Below are 26,602 nucleotides of genomic sequence, written 5' to 3'. Positions count from 1 at the left end.
ATGAATTCTATTGTCTCTTCTTTGAGTCTGGGGGTTGACATCTATTTACACATATAAATAAGAATTCTGTCCCACATGCTTTGATTTCAAAGCCCAACATTATTACAGCTAAAGTATAAAGAGGAGTATTGAGTGTCTTGTGTACTTAAAACATTGACCTTAAAGTGCCCTGAAACAGCAACTTCTAATAAAATATTGTGAAAGTTTGGCAATTTTTGGTTTTTCATTGGGAAACTGATAAATTACAAAGAAGGTAACCAGCTGATTTTCAGTCTTAAGGTTCCAATTGATGTGATCTTTTTTGGGGGTCCCCAGTCCTGTTTCCTTACTTCCCACTACCCAGAGTATTATCCTCACCTGTTACTCAAAAAGTTCCCTAAGAGCCATTTACTAAAAGTTTAGCTTGTAATTAAATCATAAGGCTTCTCTGTGTGTTCCACACAAAACCACAACCATCGCTTATTTTTTTTCCTGACAGTTATATTCTTTTTGTTTTTATAGCCAATTTGTTTTTAGATATTTTTTCTTTTCTTTTTTCTTTTTTTTTTTCCAGACAGGGTCTCACTGTTGCCCAGGCTACAGTGCAGTGCCACGATCTTGGCTCACTGCAACCTCCACCTCCCAGGCTCAAGCGATTCTTCAGCCTCAGCCTCCTGAATAACTGGGATCACAGGTATGAACCACCACGCCCGGTGAATCTTCATACTTTTTGTAGAGGTAGGGTCTCACCATATTGCCCAAACTAGTCTCCAACTCCTGAGCTCAAAGCAATCTGCCCCCCACTTGGCCTCCAAAAGTGCTGGGATTATAGACTTGAGCCACTGCACCCAGCTGTGGCAGTTATATTCTTTTTAAAAATAGCTGCAGTATCAAGAAATGATATAAAGTTATGCACTTTGAAAAGGAAGAACAGGGAGATGGAAGCAAAGCTTAAGGTCTCAGGAAAGATTTGCCTGAAGTTGATACAAATGAGCTTGTAAAAAGGTGAAGGACCTGAGCATAGTGCTGCACAACTCTAATCCCTGCTACTTGGGAGGCAGAGGCAGGAGGATGACTTGAGTCCAGGAGTTCCAGGCTACAGTGATATATGATCTATGCTCGTACCACTGCACTCTAGCCTGAGTGACAGAGTAAGAGAGCATTATACTATTTTCAGGAAAAAATATTACTAAACAAACATCATAGGCATCATATTTGAGCCCTCTCTGATACATAATATCTACTCTTACGATGTATTCACTTATTTCTGCTTAATCTTGTTGACTTGATTTAGCAATCAAATAGGACAATGAAAAACTAATGTAGACTAAAATTCCTGGGAAAATATGCAGTTAGATAATGATACGCAAAATTCCTTTGCTCATCTAGCCAATCATTAGCCCGATGATGGCATTGTTGCTAGTTGGGAGATTGTGCTATTCGGTGCTGGGGGAATTTCTGAAATAGAACCTAAATTCTCCTGAAACTAGTCCATGAGAAATAAATACAGGTGGATTTTTGGAATAAAAATGATTCCACTCCAATACTCTCACCCTAGATCTGCGTGTTGATTTAGTGATAGCATCTTGGCACTCCAAATTTTGCCAATTCAAAAGACAACTGGAATGAGTTACTCTGGAGAAGGGACACTCGGTGGACAATAAGAGCTTCTAGATCCAGATGAATTTTACTGCTGGAACATGTATTAGTTAGCATATTTCCAAGGTATGGAAAACTAATTCCTTTTTTCTAAACCAAGTGCTTCCCCTCCATACAATGTTCCAAGGCAATGCCTTACCTTTCTTTATAAGCATCTGCCTTTGCTCACTCCTCTTTTTTATTATCTATTGTTGATATCAAAATAAATGCAACAGTTGTGTTAGTCTTATAAAACATAAATTATATATTCACATATATATATATATAGCACCAACAAAAGTTTTATAGTTGCTTGTGAGAATAGCATTTAGAATATGAAATCTTACACATTTCTCTTATGTTGAGCAGAATATTAATTTTTCCTATCTCCTCTACAGAGATGTGTTCTGAAATATTACTGTAGCAGATATACCCCAATAAGTCACACCTCTGTGTAATTTCCTTCTCCTTGAGTGCAGGCAGAACCTGTGACTTACTTCAAACCAATAGAATATGGCAAAGGTGAAAGGATTTTGCAGATGTAAATAAGGCATCTAAAGAGTTGATTTTGAGTTCATCAAAAGGACGATTATCCTCAGTGAGTCCTACCTAGTCAGGTGAGCCATTTAAAGAGAGTATGAGCTTTCCCTAAAGTAAGAGACTTGAAGCAGCAGAAACTCTGCGAGCACGCATGTGCACACATGCGTGTGTGTGTGTGTGTGTGTGTGTGTCTGGCTTTCAAGAAGCAGGTTATCAGCTATCATGAATTCTACAGCTCCAGGGAAATGAATTCTGACAACAATCATAGGCAGTTGGAAGCATATCCATCCCCAGTTGAGCTTGCTGATGAAAATGCATCCCAGCCTACACTTTGATCTCAGCCTTGTGAGACCTTGAGCACAGAACATAGCTAAGCTGGGCCTGGCTTCCCGATCCACAGAAACTGTGAGACAATAAAAGTATGTTATTTTAAGCCACTGAGTTTGTGCTAATTTGTTATGCAGCAATAGAAAACAAATCTAATCATATTTCACACGCTAAATGATTCTTTATAAGACACTAGAAGGCTTTCCTTTAAACTTTGGGAGAATATAAAGATGTCTATTATTGACACTTTTAATTTTGTATGGGAAAGAGGAAAAGGTATCATTGTTTGCAGAAGTTTTCATCATTTGCCTGGAAACCCCCAGAGAATAGGTAAATGATCTATTAGAAACAAAGTGTCTGCCAAAATCAGCCTGCATATATTCATGGTCTCCCGTATATAAACCATAATCTGCTAGAAAATATGGGAAGAAAATATATTACTTATGGTAGCAACAGTACAATAAAATTCCTAGAGATAAATCCAAAACAAATGTTCAAAAACCATGTGAAGAAAAATATAAAACACTGCTAAGAAGCATACAAGAAGCCAGGTGCCATGACTCATGCCTATAATCCCAGCACTTTAGGAGGCCAAGATCGGCAGATCATGAGGTCAGGAGTTCAAAACTAGCCTGACCAACATGGTGAAACCCCATCTCTACTAAAAATACAAAAATTAGCCAGGCATGGTGGTGCGTGCCTGTTATCCCAGCTACTCAGGAGGCTGAGGCAGGAGAATAGCTTGAACCCGGGAGGCGGAGGTTGCAGTGAGCCAAGATCACCCCACTGCACTCTACTCCAGCCTGAGTGACAGAGCGAGACCCGTCTCAAAAAAAAAAAAGCATAAGAGAAGACTTGAAGAAAGACATATCAGGATTTTTAAACCTGAGGGAAATTCACTTCTGTAAAGATGTCCATCTGCTCTGAATTAATATATCAATTCAATTACAAAATAAATAAACGTTTTAGGTGGAACTTGACAAAATAATACTAAAATTCATGTGGAAAAGTAATGTAAGAAACATCTGAGCTATTCTGAATATTCTTGATAGCAAACATTTAACAAGTGTTAACTATGGTTTGAGCCCAATCCTGTGACGTTGTAGTCTCATTTAATTCTCATGTAGCCCCAGTAGATGGGATAGTAATACCACTCCCATTTTATAGATGCAGAAACAGCAGTTTAGAGATATTGAGAAATTGCCTACTATGTGCTAGAGTCAAGATTTTGAAGCTGGCATGGTGGCTTATGCCTGTAATCCCAGCACTCAGGGAGGACAAGGCAGGCAGATCACCTGAGGTCAGAAGTTCGAGACCAGCCTGGCCAACATGGTGAAGCCCAGTCTCTACTAAAAATACAATATATTAGCTGAGCGTGGTGGCAGGCGCCTGTAATCCCAGCTACTTGGGAGGCTGAGGCAGGAGAAACGTTTGAACCTGGGAGGCGGAGGTTGTAGTGAGCCAAGATCGTATCATTACACTCCAGCCTGGGCAACAAGAGCAAAACTCCATCTAAAAAAAAAAAAAAAAAAAAAAAAAATTTGAAGCAAGCATTGTAACATCAGAAACTGAGCCCTTAACTAGTGTTGCATTCTGCTTAGAAGAAATCAGGCAGTCTCACAAGATACTGAAATGTATTATAAAGCTATTGTAATAAGTTTTGTTGGAGTAAGAATAGGTGGTTAAAAGAAATAGTTAAAACATCATCAAGAATTCAGACAAATCCTTGTGAGAAAATGGTATACAACAAGGGCTGCCCTTTCAAATGAGTAAAGAAAAGATGAATGTTAACTAAATAATATTGGAACAATTGGCTATTCATTTGGAATAAATAAAACACCAAAATAAATTCCAGACAGGTCAAAGATTTAGATGCAATAGTGAAACCCTGTACATACTGAAAGAAGATAAAAGTATGATATTGTTGTTTTAAATAATCTACTAGTGGGTAAGCTCTTTCTCAAGACAGCAAAAAAGAAAAATAATAATAAATTTTCATGCCAAAAAAGTAATGACCCAAATACTAAAACGGTAAAATATTTGCAACACATATAACACAAGAGTACCCTGTTTTATACGCTTTTATAAAGCATATAAATCCATAAATCCACATCCATAGACTCAACCAACTGCAGGTGAAAATATTAGTAAAAAGAAGGCAAGGAGCGATGGCTTGTGCCTGTAATCCCAGCATTCTGGGAGGCTGAGGCGGGCGGATCACGAGGTCAGGAGTTCAAGACCAGCCTGGTCAATATGGTGAAACCCCGTCTCTACTAAAAAATACAAAAATTAGCCTGGTGTGGTGGCATGCACCTGTAGTCCCAGCTACTCAGGAGACTGAGGCAGGAGAATCGCTTGAACCCGGGAGGCGGAGGTTGCAGTGAGCCGAGATTACGCCACTGCACTGCAGCCTGGGCAACAGAGGGAGACTCTGTCTCAGAAAATAAAAAAAAATTAAAAAAATAAACAAGATGGGCCAGGCACGGTGGCTCATGCCTGTAATCCCAGCACTTTGGGAGGTCGATGTGGGCAGATCCCCTGAGGTAAGAAGTTCGGGAACAGCCTGGCCAACATGGCGAGACCCCATCTCTACTAAAAATACAAAATTAGCCAGGTGTGGCTGAAAAAAATTTTTTTTCTTTTTTTTTTTATTCTAGCCTGCAACTGCTTGAGGGCAGGCCCCTCATCTTTTCTGTGCCAATGCCTTACGTCATGTTCACCCTTATATGACCAGCAATGAGGAATTGCTGCTTCATCCCCACGCCCTCTATCACATGGCTGAATGAATGACATTGATGGGTTGATTCCCACACCTCCTTATCAGTCCACAAGCTGGCTGTGGCTTCATATGAATAAAATGAATAGCAATAAGTGAGAAAGGGCTGGGCCTTCAGGGTAGCTGAGCACATTCAGAAAGGAATGTCACCTGATGGGCTCAACCAACTTCCTGCCTGACAACTGCCTGAGTCACTTTCATGGGATCAGCCCCATCCGCACTTTGCCTTCCTTCAAGTTATGTTTCAGGTCAGGCAGGAAGTTGAAAACTCAACAGAGACCTGACTTCTGGATGCACAGGAGGGGAGGACCTTAATGTTAATATTATGCATGTCATTTAAAATGGTCTGAGTGAAATGAATTCAGTCCTGGGCGGTCTGCATGTGAGACCCTGTCGAAGGCTGAATCCACAAATGCCTCCTGCCACCCCACTGACCTTCCTAATTTCTGAAGTCCTTGATCACAGCAGGGAAACTCCATTTTGTTCAACAAACTTTGGCTATTGAAGAACACACTCCCTTAGTACATGTAGGTGGTAAGGCAGGGGGGTAGGTTGCAAATGGAATAAAATGAAGTCTTAGCCCTTGGGGATTTTACCATCTAGAAAAGTAGAACACGTGCTAGTAAGATCAACAATTTTTGAGCATCTGCTCTGTACCAGGCACTGCGTTAGGCACTTGGCATGTGTGATTTAAGGGCAATTCAAGGTCCAAAGTGCGATGAGAGCTCAGAGAGGTTTCAGAAGTTTCCTGAGGAAGTGACATTGGAACTGACACTTGAGGAATAGTATGATTTTTAACAGATTGAATTGGTGAAAGCAATGAAAGGAGCCAGGATCTTTTTTTTTTTTTTTCCTCGAGATGGAATTTTGCTCTTGTTGCCCAGGCTGGAGTGCAAGGGCATGATCTCAGGTCACTGCAACCTCCCCCTCCCTGGTTCAAGCCATTCTCCTGCCTCAGCCTCCCGAGTAGCTGGGATTACCGGCCCCCACCACCATGCCCGGCTAATTTTTGTATTTTCAGTAGAGACAGGGTTTCACCATGTTGGCCAGACTGGTCTCAAACTCTTGGCCTTAGGTGATCCACCTGCCTCGGGCTCCCAAAGAGCACTTTGGGATTACAGGCATGAGCCACCATGCCAGGCCAGGAGGAGAATCTATTCTTCAACGCCCAAGAGGCAAGGAAGGGGGGCTGCACTGCAGGAACCGGGAATATCCCTTTTGGCTCTGCATCCCTTTTTTCTAAAATGAAACACTTGCAGGAACCTCCTGCTTGATCTTACTGCCTCCTCTCTCTTTCTGGTGTATCCTAAAAGGACTCAGATCCACCTTCATGAAACCAACATCTGACCAAATCACAACTCTACCAAGAAGGAAGACAGGAAGACAGAAAAGCAGGAGGTAGTGACAGAATGAAGAGGAAAACTTTCAACAAATCTTACAGAATGATGTCCAAACTCATTATCCCAAGCCTCTAACTGGCAGTGCCAGTTGGTGCATTTTTAGCTTTATCTCCTGCCACTCCAACCCCACAGCGCCTCTGCTTCCTACATTCCAGGGATCCCTCAAACAGAGCAGGTATTTTATTTTTCGGCGCCTTTATTTCTGCTTTTCCTCCTGCCTGAAATGGCCTGCACTCCATCAAAATCAGATTAAGATTTTAAACTTCAGTTTAAGTGAACTTTCCCTAAGACATCCCTAACCACTCATTCAGAATTAAGCCTTCTCTCTCCTGTGGTCCCACAGGGCTTCCTGCCTCTATCCTAGCACTTGTCATCCGGGAATCAGAAGACCTGGGTCAAACTCCAGCTCCGCCATATAAAAGCTGAATGAATTGGGGGGCATTTCTACTGATACCTCTGAGGCTGTTCCCTTTTTTTTCTTTATTTTTTTTGAGATGGAGTCTTGCTCTCTCGCCAGGCTGGAGTGCAGTGGCACGATCTCAGCTCACTGCAACCTCCACCTCCTGAGTTCAAGTGATTCTTATGCCTCAGCCTCCCGAGTAGTTGGGATTATAGGCACGTGCCACCACACCCAGCTAGTTTTTGTATTTTTAGTAGAGACAGGGTTTCACCACGTTGGCCAGGATGATCTCAATCTCCTGACCTCGTGATCTGCCCGTCTTGGCCTCCCAAAGTGCTGGAATTACAGGTGTGAGCCACAGCGCCTGGCCTGTTTCCTCTTTTGTAAAAATGGGAGATTTAAGATTTACCTTGTAGTATACAGTAAGATAATGTATGCAAAAGTACTCTGTAAACTCTTACACATGTAACATTTTTACATTTACGTTTTAAATATGTAAACGGTTAAAAGTTTCTACTCCACTAAAATGTAAAGTCCCAGGGAACGGGAATTTTAAAATGAAAAATTTTCGTTTTAAAGTAATACTTACAGGCTGGGTGTGGTGGTTCCCACCTGTAATCCCAGCATACTGGGTGGCTGAGGCAGGCAGATCACTTGAGGACAGGAGTTTGAGACCAGCCTGGACGACACGGCAAAACCCCATCTCTACAAAAATACAAAAAATTCGCCAGGCATGGTGGCACACGCCTGTCATCCTTGCTACTCGGGAGGCTGAGGAAGGAGAATCGTTATGGGAGGTGGAGGATGCAGTGAGCCAAGATTGCACCACTGCACTCCGGCCTGGGTGACAGAGCGAGACTTTGTCTCAAAATAAGTAAACAAATAAAATTAAAAATAAACTTTTACAGAATAGGTGCAAAGGTATACAGAGAATTCCCATATATTCTTCACCCAACTTCCCCTACTGTTAACATCTTAAATAACCATAGTACATTTATCAACACTAAGAAATTTACATTTATAAATTACTATTAGCTAAACTGCAGACTTTATTCTCATTCTTACAACAGTTTTTCAACTCATGGCCCTTTTCTGTTTCAGGATCCAATGCAGAATCCCATACTGCATTTAGTTGTCATCTTCTTAGTCTCTTCAATCTGTGACAGTTCCTCAGTCTTTCCTCGTCTTTTATGACCTTGACATTTTTGAGGAGCACTGGTCATTTTGTAGAGGTAGAAAAACCCTCCATATGAATTTTTCTGATGTTTTCTCATGATTAGATTGAGGTTACAGGTTTGGGAAGCATACCACAGAGGTAATGTGCCCTTCTCCACATCAGGGGTTCCATCATAACAACATGGCTTATTACTGGTGATAAAAGAGGGTTTTTTGTTTGTTTTTACCGATTCTCTCTCTGTTGCCCAGGCTGGAGTGCAGTGGTGTGATCTTGGCTCACTGCAACCTCTGCCTCCTGGGTTCAAGTGATTTTTCTACTTCAGCCTCCCAAGTACCTGGAATTACAGGCAGGCACCATCGCGCCTGAATAATTTTTGTTTGTTTGTTTTGAGACAGAGTCTCACTCTGTAGCCCAGCCTGAAGTACTGTGGTGCAATCTCAGCTCACTGCAACCTCCACCTCCTGGGTCCTGGTTCAACCAATTCTCTTGCCTCAGCCTCCCGAGTAGCTGGATTACAGGAATGCACCACCATGCCCAGGTAATTTTTGTATTTTTAGTAGTGACGCAGTTTCACCATGTTGGCCAGGCTGGTCTTCATATCCTGACCTCAGGTGGTCGCCCACCTCGGCTTCCCAAAGTGCTAGGATTACAGGCGTGAGTCACTGCGCCCGGCCTAATTTTTGTACTTTTAGTAGACATGGAGTTTCACCATGTTGGCCAGGCTGGTCTCCAACTCCTGACCTCAAGTGATCCACCCACCTCGACCTCCCAAAGTGCTGGGATTACAGTCTTGAGCCACTGCACCTGGCCCATCTTTGCTTAAATTATAAACTTAGTTTCTCCCACAGTTAGTGCAGCCTATGCCCAGGAATGTACAAGGACATCTTGGAGGTTAGAAGCAAGATGGAGTTGGTTAAGTTAGATCTCTTTCACTGTCTCAGTCATCATTTTGCAAAGGCAATTTCACAAGTAGGGAGAAAGGACTAGTTGATGCAGGGCAGAGACAGGGCTCTGAGCTTTGAGCCTGGATGATACAGATTTGGCAATACTATTCTAAGGAGAGACCAGATAAAGAAGTTTAGGGTAGAAGGTAATTAATTTGAGTATGTTGAATTTGTCTTGCAGAAAAACCCTGTGAAGGAAATCTCTGGGAGGCTGTTGTAAATGCTGGGCAGGGGATGCGATGGGTCTAGAAATCCAGATTTGAAGCGACTTCTAGTCTATTGATAGCTGAAGCTCAAGAAGAGAATAAGATGAGCAGAGGTGGAGAAGAAAGAGAGAAGAGGACATCAGACTCTTGAGTAAATTCAGCTTAAGCTCAGGGAGGAGTAAGAAAGGGAGACAGTGAAGGAGGTAGAAAAGGAACATTAGGAAGCCGGACAAATAAGAACGGGGTAGTTGACAATACCAATGAAGAGGGAGGAGAAGAAGACTTTAATTCTTTCGGAGATGCCAGATTAGAAAAAATTAAGGAATGAGTGAGAAAAAAGTGATGGAGTGATTAAACATCTACGTTGCTTTCCTTTGAGAAGGTTAACTATGAAAAGAAGAAAAGGGTGGTGGTGGCTGCAAACCATGGGAAGGCTGAGAAAGGGTTTTACCTTGGTTCTGCCTCTAATCCCTGACGCATTTAACCTCAAGCCATTTGCCTGTAAACATAACCGGCATAATGCCCATTTTACAGGACAAGTGCTTCCCTCTTAGAACATATACTCGAGGACAGCGGCCGTCCACGCCTTATTTACGTTTATCTTCCCAACACAACAGTCATTTGGAAGATGCCGAGTGGCGTGGGAAGAACAAGCAGGAACGAGCGCCGACCCACCCGCGGCCTGACTGCTAGCGCATCGCTGTGCAGCCGCCTCACCGCGCACTCCCTCCTGAATTATTCACCACCGAGGGGACTGTGATCGCCCCCATTCCACAGAGCACACGCAGTGAGGGAGGCGCAGTCACAGGCCCAAAGCCCCCAGTCGGCGGGTCTTGGAAATGGATGAGTTTTTCACTCAAACGCTGCGAGGCAACAAGGCACGTGGATGAGGGAAGGGAGCCAGGACCAATAATTCATCTCAAAGTAAAAGACGTCCCTGGGGGGTGGGGAAAAAACAAACAAACAACGACGACAACAACAACAACAACAAAAAAAACATAAAAAAAAAACCCCAAACCGGCTCTGCGCTTCCGCGCTTGCGCTATCCTAGGTCCGCCAGGCTGCCGCCCCGCCCCTAGGCCAGAGTCTCAGTGCGCCTGCGCCGAGCCCGACTTCCGCCAGGGCTCGATTGGGTTGGTTCCAGGCTACTTCTCCCGGCCTAGGGAGGGCCTGAGCTGTGGCGAGAGAAGGGAGTCTGGTGACTGGGTGCGCGCGTGCTGATGACGAAATCGGAAGTGCCCGGAGCAGAGGCGGGACCAGAACCTAGAGGGGCTCGGGATTGCGGAAGTTTGGTGGGGAGGGTCCGAGTGCTACTGGAGAGAGTGTTGTCTGAAAACAAGTTCCGGAAGGGAGGCTGTTGCTCGCGCTCCGAGAACCACCGGCCTCCCCAGTTTGGGGGCTGTTACCCCGGGCGCGGTTCGACGTCGCTCCTGTTGGCTCTTCTCGCCCCTCGTTCCCCTTGGAAACCGCCTGGGAACTCCGCCATGTCATCTACTTCGCCCAACCTCCAGGTATCATTGCTCATCTCCCGTCCCCCTAGGAAGCTGGGACCCAGGGGAGGCGCGAGAAGCGGGTGGGGGGCGGGGAGAAGGGAGGAAGCGGCCGCGCCTGTGGTCGGGAAGGAGGAGGGCGGGTCCGGGGACCTGCCGCAGGTGGGAGAGGGGCCCGTTTTCCAGCGGAAAGGTCTTTTCTGACCCGCTCTTGGGGTCTCCCGAGCCACTGACTTTGTGATACTCCTCCCTTTTGTTGGGTCTTCACGTCCCCAAACCAGCCAAGATCTGGGCAGGTCTCTCCAATCAGGGTTAAGGGAGAAAGAACGTAATTTTTGCAAAGCCCTGTTCTAGACCAGTTGAAAATAGAGTGGTCATAGTTCGGTCTTAGTTTCTCAAGCTGACAGCGGACGCCTTCATTCTGAGCTGTCAGGTGAGTAGAAATATGGGAACAGACTAAGAATCTGAGATTACAGCCAGGCTACATACAGTCTCCGTGAAGTCATTGAATTTATGTGCAGTCTCCTGTGGCTCCCAGATTGTAGTGTGTAAGATCGAGGACTATTCTTAAACTTCTGTGTGGCTCCAGTTCCCCTTTTCTACCGCAATGAGCACAGTGTTTTGTACACAAATCATGGAATCTTAAGATTTTAGGCTTAATCGTTAGTCTTCTGTGGAATGGAATTCTTTCAGAAAAGAAATTCATGTAATGGTGTCTCCCATCCCCAGAATGGATCTAGGGCTTTAGTGGAGTTTAGAATGTAATGTGGCTTAATGTAGAGGACTCCCAGTCCAGTAAGTCAATAAGGGAAGAAAGTAGCCTAAAATACTTGTATTGAATCCCCGTCTTGGACTTCCGGTAGGTTGTTGAACAAGCATTTATTGGAGTGCCTGATAGAGGCATCAAAGGTAATGGAAGAACTCCTTAGTCCATGATTATTGATTCTGAAGAAAGACCACTCAAAGTAGACCCACTTAAACAGAGATTACAGTTTCACGCACACATACACAAAAAGAGTGGGAAAGGAGGCTTGCTTGGGACTTTTGTCTTGAAAATCGACCTAGAAGATTATAAAATTTTTTTTTTAATCTTTCACGAAATAATTGTGTAATTGCAGCAATGACTCATTTTGTAGAATAAGTCAAGTGTTGATTTTTCTGTGTCTTTTTCTTTTCTTTCTTTCTTTTTTTTTTTTTGAAACGGAGTCTTGCTCTGTCACCCAGGCTGGAGTGCAGTGGCTCGATCTCAACTCACTACAACCTGCATCTCCCGGGTTCAAGCGATTCTCCTGCCTCAGCCTCCCGAGTAGCTGGGACTACAGTTGCCCACCACAACTCCTGGCTAATTTTTGTATTTTTAGTAGAGATGAGATTTCACCACGTTGACCCAGGCTGGCCTCTTGACCTCAGGTGATCCGCACACCTCAGCCTCCCAGAGTGCTGGGATTACAGGCGTGAGCCACCACCCCCGGCCGACTGTATCTTTTTCACCAAGGTTGTGTTAAACTAAGATTCAGCAATCTTCACGTGAGGTTTTTGTAGCTTTTTGTAGTCCTATTTGGAAAGGTTCTTTTCGGTAAACTTATTTGGAAAAAGCGTTGGTCATTTGGTAAAAGTGTTTTTCCCTTGAGTATTAAAGGTGACCCTTCTGAAGTGCCCATCTTGTCATCGTTGGCTTTTTAACAATTTTTATTTCACCAACTTTTCATTTGTCAGAGACTTCGCATGCGATTTCGATACTCTACAACATAATCTTCATCATTTGCAGGTTTTTTTGGTTGTTGTTTTGAGATAGTCTTGCTCTGTTGCCCAGACTGGAGTACAGCAGCATGATCTTGGCTGACTGCAACCTCCACCTCCCAGGTTCAAGTGATTCTCGTGCCTCAGCCTCCCAAGTAGCTAGGATTACAGGCACCTACCACCACGCCCGGCTAATTTTTTTCTATATTTAGTAGAGACAGCGTTTCATCATGTTGGCCAGGCTGGTCTTGAACTCCTGACCTCAAGTGATCCACCCGCCTTAGCCTCCCAAAGTGCTGAGATTACAGGTGTGAGCCACCGTGCCCAGCCCCGGAATGCATCATATTTGTATTGGACTGTTGGCTGTTCTTCAGTGCGTCAGCCAGAGACTGACCAACATGAAAGGCATAATTGTTACTGTTAAGCAGGAGGGATCTTGAATTGTGATGTTAGTGGTAGGTTCACATGTGTGCTTTCTCATTCAACCTTTTCAGCCTTCTAACCTAGGAAATTTGGATTAATATCCATGTGATGGTTAACTTCGTGCTGAGCAAGGCAAAACTCCCTGTGGCCAGATGCTTATAATCTAATGAGGGAATGCAGATAACTAAAAATCAAGATTATGTAATAATGTAATAAAGCTACACAGTAGTCTCCACTTCTCTGTGGTTTTACTTTCCACAGTTTCAATAACCCACAATTAACCTGGGTCCAAAAATTTTAAATGAAATATTCCAGAATAAATAGTTTATAATTTTGAAACACTGTGTCACAATGCCTGTGTCATTCACTTCACTTCGTGTCATCATGTAGGCATTTTATTATTTCACATAATCACAAGAAGGTTGAGAACAGTACAATAAGATGCTGAGAGAGATAAACCACATTCACATAACTTTTATTGCAGTATATTGTACTGGGCAAGGAGGCAAAGTCTGTGTGATGGGAGGTGGTGAGGGACCAAATTAGGAGAGTATCCATTAAAATAAAGTGAAAAGGATTGATCAGAGGAGAAAAATTGAAGATGGAGAAGAGTCAAGCTTGTATCTTCATTTTTTTCTTTCTTTTTTTTTTTTTTGAGACGGAGTCTCACTCTATTGCCCAGGCAGGAGTGCAGTGGCATGATCTCGGCTTATGGTAACCTCCATCTCCTGGGTTCAAGCTGTTCTTCTGCCTCAGCGCCCCCAAGTAGCAACTGGGATTACAGGGATGCACCACCACACCCAGCTAATTTTTGTATTTTTAGTAGAGACGGGGTTTCGCTATGTTGGCCAGGTGGGTCTCCAACTGCTGAACTCAGGTGATCCCCCCACCTCGGCCTCCCAAAGTTCTGAAATTACAGGCGGTGAGCCACCGCTCCTGGCTGTATCTGCGTTTTGAAAGGGAGGAGGAATAGTCTGGGTTTTCTCCCAGATTTCGGGGTTGGGTATCTGAGTTGGTAGGGATTGGTTCTGGGAATACAAAAGGAGAGATATTTGGGGCCAGGGCAAGGGAGCAAAATAATTTGGTTCTAAACCTGTTGAGTTTTAGTTGCTTGTGGAGACAATCAAATGGAAATGTTGGTGAATATTTGCATACGCATGTGTAGAACTAGGGAGAGTGAACTAGGCTGGAAATAAGGATTTGGGAATTATTAGCGTACAGGTGGCAGTAGAGGTTGTAGGCATACAGAGTCACATCCTGGAGAGTATACAGAGTAAGCCCAAACAAAGACCAAGGTAGAAATTCTGTGGATTAGCGACATTTAAGGAGAGAGAAACGGGAGCCTGGAAAAGAATTGTTAATCAAAAGTAAAACCAGGCCAGGCGCGGTAGCTCACATCTGTAATCCCAGCATTTTGGGAGGCCAAGGCAGGCGGATCGCTTGAGCTCTGGACTTTGAGACCAGTCTGGGCAACGTGGTGAAACCCCCTCTTTACAAAAATTAGCTGAGTGTAGTGGTGCATGCCTATAGTCCCAGCTACTCCAGAGGCTGAGGTGGGAGGATGGCTCGAGCCCAGGAAGTGGAGGTTAAAGTGAGCTGTGATCACACCCCTGTACTCCAGCCTGGGTGACACAGTGAGGCCCTGTCTTTAAAAAAAAAAAAAAGACTAAAACTAGAAGAAAATGATGTCATGACAGCCAAGCAAGGAGACACTGTCAGGGTATTTGTTGTGTGTGTGAAGTGCTGCGGAAGGGAGTGAGATAAGCATAAGATTTGGCTATCAGGAGGCAGAAAGCATTGCTGTGTGAGAAATAGCAGATCAGGAAACTGGGATGAATGTGGGTATTTGGGATTTTGATGTGGAGGCAAAGAGATGAGTGAGATGTAGGGAGAGGAGAACCGAGGAGCTGAGGAGAGATGGTGTGTAGTTTGTGTTCTGCAGGTGTGAGTCTGAGATAGGACAACACATTTTTCTGCTGAGGGAAAAAAGGAAGGGTTGGGGAGAACAGTTGATAGGCATGTCATTGATAGAGTAAATGTCAGCGGAGGAAGGTGGGGATCAGCTCCACAGCAGAGGAGAAAGAATTGGTCTCGACAGACAGGGCCTGGGACACCTTTTCTCCTGAGGCAGGTAATTGTAGAATTTACCCCAGTTCTCGGGGTTTTCTAAGGTGGATGTGTCTGGGTCTCCTAAGTGGAAAAGGACAATTCCACATGTTCCCAACCTTTATACTTCCATATTGATAACTGGATCCTGACTGATCCTGGGGTGATACATCATTCAGTCTTGTGTCAGCCACTGTGATAGACTCTGGGAATATAAAGAAGTGAAGACAACAGATATAACTGCTGTTCTTCTAGAGCTTACATTCTAACCGGGAGAGAGAGGCCAATAAATGAAAAGAAAAACAAAAAAACTTTGTGCATGCTCAGAAACACACACGCGCGCGCACACACACACACACGCACACACAAAGATCATCAGCCTTAGGTCACTGCAAACCACGTAGGGTGGTGAGTCCCAGCCCACACCTGATGAATATACTTCATTGTCACATATGAGAGGGAGAATCAATGAAGGAGACTGAGAAGGAGCTGCCAGAGCGGTGGGAGGAAAACCATCCAAGTGGTAGTGGGGGGCTCAGCAGAGGACAGTGTCCAAGAAGGAGGAAATAATCAACTTTCAGTATCAGAAGATTGAGAAGACAGAGCTGGTGTTTGGATCTAGCATCCTAGAGAGCCTTTATAGGAGCCGTTTTATTATGTGATAAGGGAAAGAGAATAGAGGCCACTCTGGTGAGATTTTTGACTCTAGAAGGTAGCAGAGAAACAGAACTAACACTGAACAGTGTTTTGTTATCAAATAAGACTTTTTAAAGGAGGGCTGTTTGTATGTTGATGGAAATATCTAGTGGAGAGAAATGTTAAGAATGACAGAAGTGAAGTAATTAAAAGGAAGAAGATACTGAAAAAGGAGTAGGGGAATTTTTTTTTCATTCGTTAAACAATTTTGAGACCCGTCGTATGCCAGCACCATTCTAGGCGTGGGGAGCTCAAGGTGAAGTCCTGTCCTCATGGAGCCTACCTCCCTAAAGGAGACAGCCAGTGGGTGAGTGTTCAGGTAAATATAATGACAGTAATAGGATGAGAGAGTGCAGCGGGGGCAGATAGCAGAGAGCAGAGAGCAGGGATGAGGTACAGCCTTTTCTATAGCAAATTAGGGAGGGCCTCTCTGAGGACTTACCATCTGAACTAGGACTGAAGAGGAGACATCATGCATCTATCTGGGGAAAGGAAGGAAGAACATTCTAGGTGGAGGGATCCAACTGCTCAGGCTGCCTGAATGCAGGAGGATTCTAGGGTTCAGAGGAGAACCACATGTAGCTAGGACCCAGGTTATTTCAGACCTTTTAGGTCAGCTCCAGCATCAGGATTTTATTCTTTTCAATGGGAAGCCATCGAAGATTGCCTTGTATGTTTTCAGGTAGCAAGGGTGGGAACAAACTGACCACTCACGAGGCTGGATGGTAGTTTTGACATATATGATAGCAGATAGAACTAGGGTGTTAGCAAGGGACAGGGTGGAGGATTATATTCAGAAAGAAAATGAGCTCTGGCTGAAGAGGGAAGATAATGTTTGATGGACCAGAGCAGATAGAGCCGGAAGAGGGGAAGACAGGCAGCAGACTCTGCCAGTATTATCTGTCTGAGACTCAAGAACTGAAGAACTCCAGTCAGTTGTGAATGATAAGAGCCAATACCTCCAGAGGCTGCAGGCACAAAGGAATGAACTAAATGCAAAAGTTCACCTATTGCAGGAGGAGCTGCAGCTGCTGCCGGAACAGGGCTCCTGTATGAAGGAAGTAGTCTGGGCCATGGATATGGAGAAAGTGTTAGTCAAGGTATATCCCAAGGGCAAGTTTGTCTTAGATGTGGACAGAAACAGCGACATCAATGACATGAGACCCAATTGCCAGGTGGCGCTCAGAAATGATAGCTACACACTGCACAGCATCGTACCCAACAAAGTAGACCCACTGGTGTCACCAGTGATGGTGGAGAAGGTGCCAGCCTTGATTTAAGAGATGATTGGTGGACTGGACAAGCAGATTAAAGACATCAGAGAAGTGATCGAGCCGCCTGTTAAGCATCCCAAGCTCTTTGAAGCACTGGGTATCGTACAACCCAAGGTGGTCCTGCTGTATGGACCTCTAGGCACTGGGAAGACACTGTTTGCCTGGGTCATGGCTCATCATATAGACTGTACTTTTGTTCATATCCCTGGCTCTGAATCGGTACAGAAATTCATCAGGGAAGGGCCAAGAATGGTGAGGGAGCTGTCTGTCATGGCATGAGGACCCGCCATCTATCATCAGCTCCATCAGCTCCTTGCGGCTGGAGGTGGGTTGTGGAGGGGACAGTGAAGTGCACATCGTGCTGGAGCTGCTCAACCAGCTGGACAGCTTTGAGGCCACCAAGAAGATGGAGGTTATTGTGGACCGCTGCTTCAGTCAGGGCACGTCAACAGAAAAATTGAATTCCAGCTGGACATTTTGAAGATCCATTCTCTGAAAAGGAACCTGACCCAGGGGATCAACCAGAGAAAAATTGCTGAGCTTTTGCCAGGGGCCTCAGGGGCTGAAGTGAAAGTCATCTGCAGAGAAGCCGCCATATATGCCCTGAGGGAACAGCGAGTCCATGTCACCCGGGAGGACTTTGAGATAGCAGTAGCCAGCATCTTGCAGAAGGATAGAGAGTAAAACATGTCCGTCAAGAAACTAATGGAAGTGCATGGATGTCCTTTGTATGGATTGCTCTGGTAAAGCTTTCTAGAATGAAAAAATAAAATAATTAACTCTCCAGAATTAACCATAGAGACCATAGAAGACATGGTTAATTTTATTTCAAATGAAAAATGCCAACAGACACGGTTAATTTTATTTCAGATGAAAAATGTTAGCAGAAATAAGGTTGAGATGGGGCATTCATCAGCGGAAAAAAATAGATGCATATCCTCTTAATTCATCGTCTTTGATTAAAGATTTAACATGTGCCACTCAGTACAGTGGCTACATGTGGCTATTTTAATTTTAATTACATAAATTCACTCCTCAGTCACACTAGCCACATTTCAAGTGCTCAGAAGCCATATAGAGACATTCTCACCAACAGGGAAAGGCTGGTTTAATTACTACTATGTTTGGAGCTAGATGCTTAAATAATACCCACTGCAGTGTAAGAGATTTACTTACCTTAATAAAAATCAGTGTGGTGCCACAGTGAGGCCTGACTGAATGAGAGGAACAAGTGGCTGAAGAGGTGAGTGGCACAGCATTTCAAAATCACCTGAGAAGAAAATTACAGTTAGGATAAGAAAGAACTTATTTCTAGGCCAGGCACGGTGGCTCACGCCTGTTATCCCAGCACTTTGGGAGGCTGAGGCGGGTGGATCACCTGAAGTCAGGAGTTTGAAACCAGCCTGGCCAACATGGTGAAACCCCATCTCTACCAAAAATACAAAAATTAGCCAAGTATGGTGGTGGGCACCTGTAATCCCAGCCACTGGGGAGGCTGAGGCAGGAGAATCGCATGAACCTGGGAGGCAGAGATTGCAGTGAGCCAAGATGGCGCCACTGCGCTCCAGTCTGGGCGACAAGAGCGGCAAGACTCCATCTCAAAAAAAAATAAAAAAGAAAACCAAAGAAAACAAAAACACAAAAGAAAAAGGATTTATTTCTGCTATGTAGCTTAACCACTGAGACTTTGAGATGCATTTTTTTTTTCCTTTTTTGAGACAGAGTCTTGCTCTGTCACCCAGGCTGGAGTGCGGTGGCGTGATCTCAGCTCACTGCAACCTCCGTCTCCCGGATTCAAGCGATTCTCCTGACTCAGCCTCCCAATTACAGGTGCCTGGCTATTTTTTGTGTTTTTAGAGTTGGGGTTTCATTATATTGGCCAGGCTGGTCTGAAACTCCTGACCTCAAGTGATTCGCCCTCTTTGGCCTCCCAAACTGCTGGGATTACAGGCATGAGCCACCAGACCCAGCCGTGATGCATTTTTATATGGCCAGTCTCACCTAACCACCACTTGACTGTGTGACTGCATGTTTTATATTCATATGCTAGCTGATAAAACTTTTGAAAATTTAGCTTTGAATTTAGGCTACTTGAACTGTGAGACACATAACTATTACATTTTATCAATTCTAAAGTAAACCATTTATTTTTCTTCCCCGCTGTAATAGAGGAAGCATGGTCTTCCAGCGGACCTGTTCCTCCCATTTGCAGATCTCAGCCCAGCCATGTCTAATCCATGCTCCACTGCCCCAGAATGTAATATTCTTCCACATAATTGGTTTTTTGCATTATTTGAATGATTTTTTTGCTTACGTTATGTACTTATTTTTAATATCTCTAACAACTTTTTTTTTTTTTTTTACTGTACCCTATTTCTGTTGAATAGTTTTACGACCTAAATTAACCCAGTTGGAATGTTTTAATAAATCGTGTTTGCCCTTTATTTGTATGTGTCTGTGCATATTTTAAAAAATTAAATATAATTTTTTTTTTTTTTTTTTGAGATGGAGTCTCACTCTGTTGCCCTGGCTGGAGTGCAGTGGCGTGATCTCGGCTCACTGCAACCTCTGTCTCCCTGGTTCAAGCAATTCTGCCTCAGTCTCCCAAGTAGCTGGGACTACAGGCGCATGCCGCTATGCCTGGCCAATTTTTTGTATTTTCGTAGAGACGAGGTTTCACTGTGTTGTCCAGGCTGGTCGTGAACTCCTGAGCTCAGGAGAATTTTAGTTTGAGATAATTGTAGATTCACATGCAGTTGTAAGAAGTAACAGAGAATCCGGCCTTCCCTTTATCCAGTTGTCTCCAGGGGCAGCATCTTGTAGAACTGGGACAATATCACAACCAGGATATTGACATTGATACATTCCACCACTCTTACTCATATTTTCCCAGTTTTACTTGTCCTCATGTGTTTTTATGTGTGTGGGTGTGGTTGTGTTTGTGTAGTTTTATCACATGAAGATATGTGTTACATTTTGAGAGTTCTTTATATATTCTGGATACTGGTTCTTTGTTAGATATGTTTTGCAAATATTTCTCCCAGTCTATAGATTGTCTTTTCATCCTTTTAACAAAATTTTTCAGAGAGCAAAAGTTTTGTCGTGAGGTCCAGTTACCATTTTTTTCTTTTATATAGTATGCTTTTGATGTCAAATCTAAGAACTCTTTGCCCAGCCCCAGATCCTAAGATTTCCATGTTTTTTCTAAAAGTTTTAGCTGGGTGCAGTGGTGTGCACCTGTGGTCCTGCTACTTGGGGAGGCTGATGCAGGATGATCACTTGAGCCCAGGAGTTTAAGGCTAGCTTGGGCAACATAGTGAGATGGAGCCCCGTCTCAACAAAATAAATAAGAATAAAAATTTTGTAGTTTTACATTTAATTCTGTAATCCATTTTTGAGTTAATTTTTGCAGGAAGTATTAAGTTTAAGTCAGGATTCTTTTAGGTGTATGCTTATGGATGTCTAGTTCCTCTAGCACCACTTCTTCAAAAGCCTGACTCGGTGCCATTGACTGACTTTTTGCATCATTTTCAAAAATCTCTTGGCTTTATTAGTATGGATTTATTTCTGGGAGGTTTTAAAAAGAATTCCACAAAAGTAGTCCATGTTTTTTAGAAGATGTGAAAAAGTAGAAAATGAAAAATCTAGGAAGTTTTATCAAAGATAAGCTTTGTTAAATTTCCTTCCCATCTTTTTCCTGTGCTTTTTTTTTTTTTTTTTGCTGTTGTTTCAAATAAATTCATGCTACATATAAAAAGTTGTGTCCTGCTTTTTAAAAATGCCCATTATTAGCACTTTCCATGTTATTACAAATATTTCTTAATATTATTTTAGTGATCCTTTGATGTTCTGTTTTGTGGCATCCTTATGATTTAGGTTTCCAGGTTTTGTTTTTGTTATTTAAAAGACCTTTCTGATTAATATCTTTGCTCAGTAAACCTTTTAGTTAATTACTAGATTGAAACATATGAATGTTTTTCAGATTCTTGATGTTTCATTGCCCCATTGCTTCTGAAGGGGTTTCACCCCATTTACATCTCCACGGTTGTTATATCTTTTAGATTAAAGCAGCATTTAATTTTTTAGAATTTCCCTAAATACTTGTTTAGTTTGAATTTTCAGATTCTGTGCTCGCTTCGGCAGCACATATACTAAAATTGTGAATTTTCAGATTCTATTATTTCTTGTTAGCCCTAAAATTAACTTTCGCTAAGTGAAAATTACATGTAAATGTTAGCGATTGGTACTAAAGTAATATTCAGTAACATTTATTCATATAACAAATGTAATTTGCATTTTATCAACTTGTAATTTATAATAAAATACAGTTGTGGGTTAGAGAAAATGATTTTTTTAGTTGTTGTTTGTATTTTACTTATTTTTGTTTGTTTTCTTTAACAGCCCAGCAGGCTAAGAAGCTTAAAAAAAAAAAAAACTTTCAATACGATTATTTACTTCCAATTTATCTTTAGGCTTTGATTTAAATGTTATTATTTTGCCTCCCTCAAACAGAAAGCGATAGATCTGGCTGGCAAAGCATCGCAGGAAGACAAGGCTGGGAACTATGAAGAAGCCCTTCAGCTCTATCAGCATGCTGTGCAGTATTTTCTTCACGTCGTGAAATGTGAGGCCGTCGGTTATGTTTTATTTAAAAACACGAAAAGAAAAATTTATTCTATTTCATATCTTAAAAATGGAAATATAATGCCAGCAAATTCTAAACTATCCATTTGTTAAAAAAAAATTTAAAAAAAAAAGTCCACTTTCTTTCTAGTGATTTTTAAGCAATGAGACTTAGCTAGCAAACGTGACAGCCATCATAGTTATTACTTTGTATACCAAAACATCTTAAAATGTAGTATGGTCAGAGGAAAATAGATTGGGAGACATTTTATTTGTGTCTTTACAGATATGTATTGCATGTTTACCATGTGGCAGGCACTGGGGATACAACAGAAAACAATGGATAAAACCCCAGCCTTCATGGCTTTTAAATGGAATGTAGTTGGATAATTGAAGATGTTCTTTTGAACTTCTCTCATTTATTTTTGAGGTTTTATGTTAAAGTGAAACTAAGAATGAGTCATAACCTGTAAGCTATGTGGGGCTCATCCCATCTACTGCATGTGTTGCCAAAGTTCACACTGAAAACAGCTCTGACAGAGGCCTTCATGTAGTAAAATTATGACACTGGTATTACACAGAATGTGTGGGATTTCCATCACTTTACTCTTCTGAAATAAAGCTTTTGTAGACATTCATGGAAATGATTAATACTGCTTTCCTTCTCTTTGTCTTTCTTATAATTGGGTTTGTGGAAGACAAGCAACTTTGAACTATCTGCAAAAAATGTAAGGGAAGAGTGTGAAAGCTTCAGAATATTAAATAATTTCCTGTTAACATTAACTTAAAATACCCTGCTGTCTTGCTCAGATTGTTTCTGACTCAGACCCACTGTTGGTCTCCAACCCTGCTGGGGGAAGGGGTAGAAAAGAGGTAATAATCATTGACTACGAAGAGTTAGAGATGCTCTTCTCTCCTTCTCCCAACATAGAATTTCCTTGTCTAAAAAATACATATTTAAGAGTTCAAACCTTTCTACACAGAATACTAATGGAAAAAAATCTCTCTCATTTCCCTTTAATAGATGAAGCACAGGGTGATAAAGCCAAGCAAAGTATCAGGGCAAAGTGTACAGAATATCTTGATAGAGCAGAAAAACTAAAGGAGTACCTGAAAAATAAAGAGAAAAAAGCACAGAAGCCAGTGAAAGAAGGACAGCCGAGTCCAGCAGATGAGAAGGGGTACGTGTTTAAAATTGTTCAATTTTATTGTGGCTTTTAGCTTTTGATTTGTGAAATAAATTTCTTTTGATTAAAACAGGTGTCAGCAAACTGTGGCTCATGGGCCAAAGCTGCCCAGCTGCCTGTTTTTGTAATAAGTTTTATCAGAACACAGTCTTGCCCATTCTTTTACATATTGTTGTCTAGGGCTGCTTTCATGCCATGACAACAAAGTTGTGTGGTTGTATGGAGACTATATGGCCCACGAAACCTAAAATATTTACTTGTTTGGTCCTTTACAAAAAAAGTCTGCTGACCCCTAGTTTGTCAAGCTTAATGGATGATATTCCTCAAACATCGCTTCCTGACTGCCTGCCAGTAGTAGGGGAGAATGCTTGTAGGAACAGCACTCACGTACCCTGTGGTCTTTAGCTAATATCGAAGCTTGAGATTATAGGAGTGACCTGAAAATTAAACCTTTGACCATATGGAAAAAATGAAAAGTAACTCCAACAATGTAAACTTTTTTCAGATGTCTTATGCAAAATTTTTTGATGTGAATTTGTGTTAGACTTGCTTTATGTTGTCATTGTAAAGAAAACAACACAGCACAGCATAACTTATAAACATTGAAACCGATTTTTGACGTGTCTTCTAGATGGGGGATGTATCACTTCTAGATGCAGAATTTGTTTATTCAGTACATGACATATGCATGCCAAGTTTGTGCTGAGCACTGGGAACATATTCTAACCACATCCTCTCTGGCTCTCCTATTAATTGATGCCAATAGTTCCAGGTAACACACCCTTAAGAAAATGAGACTCTGGGATGGAGTTATCTGGCCTGGTTGGGTTTGAAAGCAGGGAGGTTCTGCTCAGCTTTAGAGGATGCGGTTCTCATTGTTCATGGTATGCAGTGGCGCAAGTTACTGAAACGATGCCCTGTGGTCACAAGGAATGAAGTGCCTTTTAGGCAATGCTTTGGGGCTTTGACCGTTTAGAGGGACATGAGGAATATAAGAACCAGTGTTGACTTGGCTGCTTCAAACTAAGTGGCAGAGTTTGAAGGAAATGATAAGCTCAAGCTCAAGGTTTCATATTCTGTGTTCAAGATGTGATCGGGAAACTAGGGAGCTTCTGTGAGACCCTAACAACATTTTATCTTCTTCATCGATAACATTGACATAACAAAAATCAGATGATAGTCCGATGTGATGAATATTGAATTTCAACTTAGGGTTTCTTACATGAAATTGAGGACATTTAGTATAAAACAGGGACTCCAAACATGAAGTGAAAATATTGGGAAGAATTTAGTTGACCGTGACTGCCTGGGACCTCCAGCTCTCACTGAAACTCCCTTGACCGTAGAAGCTTCTCTTCCCTTGTCCATAGGAGCTCTTCTGGTCATGCTTGAAAATCCTGTAAGGATCTCTCCTGAGATAATTACCTGACAAGGTGATGCCAGTTTTTCTCCTGTACTGAACAGCAGTCTTCGTTTACAGTAGGACTCACTTTGGCTAATTTAAGCAAAAAGGGATGTATTATAGGTATTACCTTACAGAATAGTGGGGCCAGGGAATCAGACTTGGATCACAAGGAGAAATGGCCGACAGTACCAAGGTTGTTCAAGTAGGGATCCCGCCGTTGCCAACAACTCTGCTAAGCACTGATGGTGCTTGGGAGCAGGCAGTAAAAGCTCTGCGCAGCTCCCTCAGCAAAACCAGTGCCTTCACCTGAAGATTCTGTCTCCTTTTGAGCAGCCCCCACCTTCTTGGAAGAATTTAGGTCTCATGTGGAACCCTAGCTGCAAGGGAGATGAGAAACGGCAGTTTGTTTTTAATAAGGACAGCCTTTATAGTACTGGACAGCGTGATAGTAGGAGGTTAAAGTGAGTGTCAAGTGAATCTGTTTTGCAGTGTCTGCCTCACCCACAGCCCCACCATCCTATGATAACCAAGGCAATTCCATTTTGGCATAAAATATGTCATGCTTTTATCCCCCTTTATATGTTATTGTTTTTAAAATGATATAATGCCTTATTTTTGGCTTTATCACTTTTATACTTAACATTGTATCAGGAACATTTTTCCAATAAACTATTTCTACATCGCTTTTAAATGTTGCAATGTATCCTGTCATATGCTAGTCCCTGTAATATGTTACTTTTTCCCTTTTTGCAAACGGTGTGTGTGTGATTATCCTCATGGTCAAATCCTTGAACTTTTCTAAAATTATTTCCTCAAGATAAATTCCTAGATATGAAATGCCTTGATCGACCTACGTGTTCTTTTGAGTGTAGTTCATTGTCCTCAAGAAGCTTCCTCTATCCTTTGGAACCCCCAGACTAAGGGTTGTGCCTTAGATAATTAGTGTTCCAGATTTTTTTCCTCCTAATATGACCTCTTGTTCTAATTTATATCTTGCCCAGTCCTGATGTTTTCACTGTTGTTGCTTGCAACTCTTCTGTAATTCATCTTGAATCCTTCATGGAGTGATGTGTGGGGCATGCATTTATGAATTAATACATACCTAAATATGTCATGGGAATTTGGAGCTAGTTCCTGACTTCATTCTGGTCTTTTTGTCCCTTTCCTTTACATGATTCTCTATTGATGATAACGTGCCTGCTTCCTATTTTATTTACTACGTTCTTTAAGTAAGCATAGCTTTTAATGTAAATGTCTGATTTTGCCACTTAAATTACAAATATTTCAGGTTATTTTTTCCTTCATTTTTGCCTTATTTGATAGCAATGAGTGATCATTTGAATATATTAAATTCTTTTTATTAGGAATGACAGTGATGGGGAAGGAGAATCTGATGATCCTGAAAAAAAGAAACTACAGAATCAACTTCAAGGTTGCTTTAGATTTCGTTTTTAAATTTACTATCCTATTAAAAAGACTCAAAGTGAATTGTCTATTTGAATTGTTTTTGTTCTCCCTCTGTATTTAAATGAAGTTTAAGAGCTGGGCTTTGGTTCCCAGTAGTCATGTGCTGGCTTTGTTTAGAGTGTGTTTTAGGGTTTGCCCTCTAGGATCCTGGTTTGGCCTTTTTTATATAGTAAAAGTTTTGTTGGCTTCATATCTGCTTTTAAAAGGCTCTCAGTCAACTTGCTCTTTGATTTTGTTTATTTGCCCCCTTTTAGGGAAGGTAACATTTATACTCTTAGCACACTGCAAAATGTGATGGTGTTAAAATTTACTACTGTGAGGGGCGCAGAAGTTAGGACTTACACATGGCTTTTATTGCCGTTGCTGTAGCTCACTTATTGATAGTTTATTTTGTTTCTTAACTGCTCTTCATCTGCTTTTCAGTGTTCCTATTTACATTTAAGTGTTTAAGCTTTCTGTGTTTACCTTCCACACCTGTGAAGCCCTTTCATTCTGTTCTGCTATAGCGTAGTGGCATAACCAAGGGGACATAGATTCTTGGCTCCATTCAGGTCTTCATTCTGTTCAAGGGTCTGCCACTTAGAAACTTTATAATTGTGAGTGAGTGACTGAGCCTCTCAGAGTCAGAGTCCCTCATCTCTAAAATGGAAATAAGCAATAACTTCCTTTCAGGGCTTTTAAGATTAATGACAGTATAAAAACTACCTAATATATCTGACGAAGTCTAGGGACTCAATAAATGCTAGCTCTGTTTATCTAAAAAGGCATCTATTTGTTGGCTGGCTTTGTTCATTGCTGAGATTT

The 26,602-nt window shown here is 42.2% G+C and overlaps 1 protein-coding gene and 1 pseudogene across 1 annotated transcript in view; both read left to right on the top strand.

Annotated features, from left to right (window-relative positions):
* The first annotated feature begins 10,592 nt into the window (after positions 1-10,592).
* VPS4B (vacuolar protein sorting 4 homolog B) overlaps positions 10,593-26,602 on the top strand; it is a 33,741-nt gene continuing 17,731 nt past the window's right edge. The window contains exons 1-4 of the mRNA XM_031658891.1: positions 10,593-10,898; positions 21,629-21,740; positions 22,764-22,920; positions 25,696-25,763. Coding sequence (XP_031514751.1) covers positions 10,608-10,898; positions 21,629-21,740; positions 22,764-22,920; positions 25,696-25,763 — 628 coding nt within the window. The 5' untranslated portion in view covers positions 10,593-10,607. The remainder of the gene's footprint in view (positions 10,899-21,628; positions 21,741-22,763; positions 22,921-25,695; positions 25,764-26,602) is intronic.
* LOC116271492 lies at positions 14,629-18,527 on the top strand (annotated as a pseudogene).

The sequence above is a fragment of the Papio anubis genome, chromosome 19 (genome assembly GCF_008728515.1).
Source record: "Papio anubis isolate 15944 chromosome 19, Panubis1.0, whole genome shotgun sequence".
NCBI classification, from domain to species: domain Eukaryota; kingdom Metazoa; phylum Chordata; class Mammalia; order Primates; family Cercopithecidae; genus Papio; species Papio anubis.
The sequence above is the reverse complement of the archived record's forward strand: the minus strand, read 5'-3'. Positions and strand labels throughout refer to the sequence as shown.